The sequence below is a fragment of the Camponotus vicinus genome, unplaced genomic scaffold, assembly GCF_025532165.1.
Source record: "Camponotus vicinus isolate PSW18456_S1 unplaced genomic scaffold, iyCamVici1.0 SCAF_10, whole genome shotgun sequence".
Lineage (NCBI taxonomy): Eukaryota > Metazoa > Arthropoda > Insecta > Hymenoptera > Formicidae > Camponotus > Camponotus vicinus.
The window spans coordinates 18,696,221-18,702,688 of NW_028141946.1; the positions used below are offsets into that span (position 1 = coordinate 18,696,221).

Genomic DNA, 6,468 nt, shown 5'->3' on the forward strand with positions numbered 1-6,468 from the left:
GCCTTGGAACACAAATAGCGTTTTCGAATGATCAAGTTCAATCGCTCCGAGGTAGTTTACTAGACGTTATTGACCAATCACAGCCATTCTTCTGAAAAATGTAACCATATATTCTTCATAAAAATACGTAAGCAATGAAACGTAGTCAGTAAGCAAATTGACCAATCACGATTGAACAATAAGGCAGCCATATTGAAACGTAAAGGTGAAAGCACGTAAAATTGCATAGGCGCATAACCATAAGCATAAGGAAATTGATTGGTCCACAAATATATGCATAAGAAAATGAACCAATCAATTTTCTTATGCTTATGGTTATGTGCTCCTGCAGTTTTATGTGCTTTTACCTTAAGAATTCCGATTTGTTTACTGCTTACGTATTTTTGTGTACCAGGGCCCTTACGTTTTAATATGGCTGCTTTACTGCTCGATCACGATTGGTCAATTTCCTTATTGCTCATGTCTTAAAGGCTTTCGCACATGAAATTCCATAAGCACGTAAGACATAAGCGTAAGGAAATCGACCAATCACGGTCGAGTTTTGACCCCTTGGAGGGGCTAATACTTGACCGTGATTGGTCGATTTCCTTACGTTTACGTCTTACGTGCTTATGGAATTTCATGTGCGAAAGGCTTCACACATAAAATTCCATAAGCACGTAAGACGTAAGTGTAAGGAAATCGATCAATTGGAGGGGCCAATACTCGACCGTGATTGGTCGATTTCCTTACGCTTACGTCTTACGTGCTTATGGAATTTTATGTGTGATGGCCATTAAGGTCCTTGAAATGCTAGGCAACAGGCAATAAGAACAGAAATAGTATCTATTCTCTGTTCCTATTGGTGAATATTTTCTATTCCGCGTTTTTATTGGTGGGCAACAATGCTAGGCAACAGGCAATAGAAATAGGGAATAGAAACTATTCACCAATAAAAACGCGGAATAGAAAATATTCACCAATAGGAACAGAGAATAGATACTATTTCTGTTCTTATTGCCTGTTGCGTAGCATTGTGCAAGGGGCTTAACTCTTGTAATTGTCTTCAATATAATTAAAACGGTCGGTAATATCATCAATCTTCTATTATCTCCGAACCCACCGGGCCCACTTTTGCTGGTAACGAAAATTTATCCAGGACTCTGTCGGTTTCTAATATTATCTCGTCGATGGCGACACTCTCCTTTTACCCACTCTAGCGTCTCTAAGAATATTGTTCCATCTTTATATATTTTATATGTCTATGGTAATTTCGTTTGACAATATTATTATTATTCACACAGTGCGCAGTTAATTCGCTAAAAAGCAATTTAAAGGCTTAATTGTCTGAATCAGTGGATAAACAAGGAATTTTTAAATGAGGAAATTGGATTTAGAAATATGGGGAGCCGAAAGAATAGAAGCTCAATTGGAAGCTGCTCGCGATGGACTTCGCGGTCTGGATCGCAATATCCGTAAAATTCTGGGACGAGATCTCCCTGACGGCGAAAGTGGTCCGCTGCAACCATCTAGGTTATATTTAATTCAAAAATAATCTTCATTTATTCTCTAAATGCAATCACGTAAAATCAAGCACATTTAAAGTGCTTTTACGATAACTCTAAATATTTTTTAGAAGCTTATAGATTATTTTGTGCAGTTACGTATAACATTTTTTTAACTAATCGAAATATTTTCGTATTTACATCATTTAAATTACTTAAGTTACTTCTGCTACATTCACATCATATATTTACATTAATTATATTGATTAATTGCATATACTTATCATACCAAATTTAACTTGTACATACATAATATATTATGTATGCGTACATTTTTATATGTACTTTTGTATGAATTATTTCACTTTCCTTTAGAATATCTCAAAAACGACCATTACAAGAAGATCGTCGACGAACTGTAACAGATTTTGTGAATAATGAACTACCTGGAAGCAAACGACGATGGCAAAGTTCCAATGTAGAGCCAAAAACAGTTTTCAGTAGATTAAGCGCACGTGTTCCATCTAATGCTGATGATAGTGCCGATGAAGACGATAGCATTATTAAGGTAATTTATTTTTGAAAATAATTATTAATACTTTATTTACTTGTATATAATTATTATTTTTTAATAGAAATATTTACATCTAATGCAAAAAATTATCTTATTATTATAAGGATAATTTTACATTAAATAATAACATGAGATTATGAAGAAATCTATAAATGCAAAACTCATGTTTTCAATATTTTTCATAATTGAGTTTTTGTATAAGTAATTATGAATTAATTGTGTTTTATACAAGTAATTGTTAAAATATATCGCTAATAAATATGCATCTAATTAATGATATATACACACACACACACACATATATGTATATTACACAAAAATTATATACATAAAAAAATATTGTACATGGGAGGAAGGACATGTGTGTGTATGTGTGTGCGTATATTTTTTTAAAGAATATCAACAAATACATTATTATTTCTTCGTAAACTCATTGGCAGAACTTCTTGAAGATGTTGATTTAAATATAGCAATGAATATAGTATCACTATTATATCATAATGGCTTGCTTATAAGAATTGTTCCATGTGAAATTTTTTGGAGACTCCTTTTCCTAGATGTATAGAATGTCCGCTTAGATTTTTTAATTAACACTACTAAGTCTTCCTTGCAGAGATTTAACTTATATTAGCTTATAAAAAAACTTCAAATATATATTGATGTTTAAGACAATGTATTAATATATAAATATTTATCATAAAATCATGTTTAGATTTTAGTTTACTTTAATAACAAATACTAAAAAAGAGTGAGCTAAAAAAATTCGAGATATTTTTTAAATATCATATTTTTAAATATAATGAAAAGAATCAGTCATACATTTAAAAAATACATGATTCCATTTAAGAAAATTTAATTGATTTTAAATATCTAAAATATTTCCACAGATTTTTGAAACATATGCATGCAATTTTTGATATTTCCTTCAAAACAATTTAATATTTCAGTACATGCTATTTCTTTTGTCATTTTTTTTTAAATAAATCTATTTATAAGTTATAATGAGTTTTGACAAGTTGATTATCAATATCGCTAGAATTTCATTGCTTCATATAGAATTGTCAATAATTGTATTTGTAATTGGTTCTTACTTTTTCAGTGACAATATAAATAATTTTTTAGCTTGTTTTTCAAAATAAATTTAAAGATATATTAGAAGATTTTGATTTGTAAATAACAATGTCAATGTGTATGTGATTTTTTAATTTGTTTCAATATATTATTTATTATCAGTTCTCATCGAAGTGTTGTTGATGAGAATTTTAGAAACTAGGATTGATAAAAAAAGTCCTATTAAACAAATTGACAAATTTTTACAAATCTATAGATCTTAATCGGTTTAATTATTATGTGAAAATAAAATAAATTGTAAAAACAATCAACAAGGGAGGATGTAAAAGAACAAATAAAATGAGTGTGCAAAAACATTTCTTGCTAGGTCCTTTCACATACATATAAATATAGTAAATTTTTTTTAATTTTTTGGTGTAATTTTTGATTAGTATTATAAAGTTATAGTAGATAAAATATAGCATATAAAGTTATGGCATGTAAAACTGTAATAGTAGATTCAAACTTTTTAAGTTTACTTAGATTTCATTTTCTGTAATTTTAGTTTAAAATTTACTTAGTTTTTATTTTTTAGTTTTTTAATTTATTTAATTTTTATTTTCTATAGCTTTACTTTAAAGAATTAAGAATATAATGAAAAAATTTTAATAATATAGTTAAATAATAAAATTATAGTCTTCACAATTAATATGAAATATATTTTATTGCGAGAAAACTTTAAATTATTTGAGAAATTATCAGAAATATTTAATATAAAAAATTTAAAAGTTTCTTAAATCATTAAAAACTCTTGGAATAATTAGTAATTAATTAAAGTTTTATATAAGAAAAATCATATGAGGAATTATTTCAAAAACTTATAACTTTAAAAACTTTTAGATGATTGTGTTTTGATATATATATTGCATATATATTTTCTATTATCTATTCCATACTATCTTATATTTTCTTTTACACACACACACACACACACATATAGAATTAAATATAATCTAATATGTATTTTAATATTTATTAAGCCTGCTGTATCATCCAGAGTAATAGCTACTCCTCGAGAAATTCCTTCACGTCAGGAAGTTATCAGACGAGAAAGAACAGATGAACGTAGTCGACAAAGAAATAAACGTATGTTTGGTGCACTTTTGGGAACTTTACAAAAGTTTAGACAAGAAGAGACCAAACTTAAGGCAAAGGTAAAATTAGTGTTTAGATATATTTAGAAGTTTACATTATCAAATATTGCATTTTATATTATTAATAGGAAGATAAAAAAGCAGAAGTTGAGGCCAGAGTAGAAGAAGCTAGAAAACGAGAAAAAGAAGAACTACGAAGAGAAAGGCAACAATTATTTTTGTCACGGAAACGACAATTAGCTGAAGTACGAGCATTGGAAGCAAAACTTGCACGTAGTCGGCAGTTTCAAGATTGGCGCAATGCACAGTTATCTCTTGCTTCATTTATAAAAACACGTGCACAACCTTCCATTTATTATATACCAAAGCGCAAACATCCACAGACAGATATGTTATTAGTGCAATCCACAAAAGAACTTTATGGTTAGTATTTACACAAATATTATTGTAAATTTATATCTCTATTTATATATCTATGTTAAAATTTTCTACTTATGTATCTATATATCTTATAAATTTTGTATCTATACATCTTATATATTCTTTTGTTATATTTTAGAGGAAATTGAAAGAAGGGAAAAAGCATTGATAGAAGAATTAAATTTAATAGAGATGCAGATAGGATTAGGTAAAAACTCACAAAATTTTGAAGCGTCTACATCTTTACATATAGTAGAAACTTCGCGCTCGATAGAAGAAGGTGAAGAAAATCGAGATCCTAATCCAGAACTTATTGAAGCTGCAATCATTGATAATGCTGATGTCTCAATACAATCTATCATAAATGAAAATTTTGATGATAATGATATGGAGAAAAAAGAAGAGATACAATTAAACCAAGTTCAATCAGATGAAAATAATGGGTAGTATAAAAATTTGCTATGATAAAAAAAAATTCAATATACTGGATGATTCAATAATAAAATGATGATTTTCATAATAAATGTTGCATCTTCATATCTTCAAGTATTATTTTATGCTTGAATAATTAAAAATAATATTTAAAAGATTAAAAATTTGTTATTTTATTACCATATGGACCTGTATATCCAGTTTTTATAACTCCTAATCTATTGTTATAGTCATATTGAATTATAACATTATAGAAATAAGAAGTTATGATTTTGTTTTCACAATATTGAAATATAAAATAATTTTAAGTATCTCTCGTATTTAATATAGATTATATAATATAGATTAATATAGATTAAAATAGCATAGATTATATAATATAGAATAAAATATATACAAAAAACTTCTGACTTATAACTTAATAAATAGAATTTAACAATTATCGAAAATATAAAAAAATTTCAAACAGCACTATTAGACGCGGACGCTTATGTGGGACGCCTGTGATGAGCTGGTACACATGATAATACGCACAGACACGTACACACATGCGGATGTACATACACACACACACTCTCTCTTTTACTTATAGTCATTATTATTATTATTATTAATTGGCTGCAATGGAAAGCTTGTATCTACATTATATTAGAAAAGTGTTGTTATTAGATATTTTATTATAGCTTTGGTTTCTGAGGTATTTTAATCGAAAATTTATTTGACATAAAATTCCAGGTAAGCTACTTAGTGATGCCTCGATATGTCGAAAACATTAACGTTGGATGATCCAGTTCTTTGTACATATGACGTCGCTTAATATCTTTAGTCGCGAAATCGAAAGCGCATCTACATTATTTAAATAAATTAAAGATAATTTTTACATAATTTTCATTTAGATCAATATTACTATTCAGATCAATATTACTGCCATCTTTAAAATCTTGTCATTTTTATATTTAAATTTTTTTTCTAAAATCAATACTATTGGCAAAATAAAAATGGATTATTTAAAATAGTTTACCCTATTGATGTTAAGATGGTATACAATGATAAAATTAAGTTATACTTATGAAAACATCGTATATGAGATATGAGTTATACTTATGAAAACATCGTATATGAGATATGATAATAAAATCGATTAAATACTTTTTTACAGCAAAAATAGATTTTTGCATTGTGATTTTTGCTGATTAATATTTCAGTGTTTTATTTTAACTAATATTCTTGAATATCTTTTATTATTCTATATATATATGTATATATATGTACGCGCATTCATATGCATGTTCCGTGTATACGTGCACGTGTGTAATTGTTTTTTTCGTTATTTTATTATTTATTATTTATTTGA

The 6,468-nt window shown here is 27.4% G+C and overlaps 1 protein-coding gene across 1 annotated transcript; it reads left to right on the plus strand.

Annotated features, from left to right (window-relative positions):
- The first annotated feature begins 1,243 nt into the window (after nucleotides 1-1,243).
- On the plus strand, nucleotides 1,244-5,278 carry Pnn (desmosome associated protein-like protein pinnin). Its single transcript, XM_083080117.1, has 5 exons — nucleotides 1,244-1,512; nucleotides 1,860-2,052; nucleotides 4,149-4,322; nucleotides 4,391-4,685; nucleotides 4,822-5,278. Exons 1-5 carry the CDS (start codon nucleotides 1,358-1,360, stop codon nucleotides 5,127-5,129), a joined length of 1,125 nt encoding a protein of 374 aa, XP_082936243.1. The 5' UTR covers nucleotides 1,244-1,357; the 3' UTR covers nucleotides 5,130-5,278.
- Nucleotides 5,279-6,468: the final 1,190 nt, after the last annotated feature.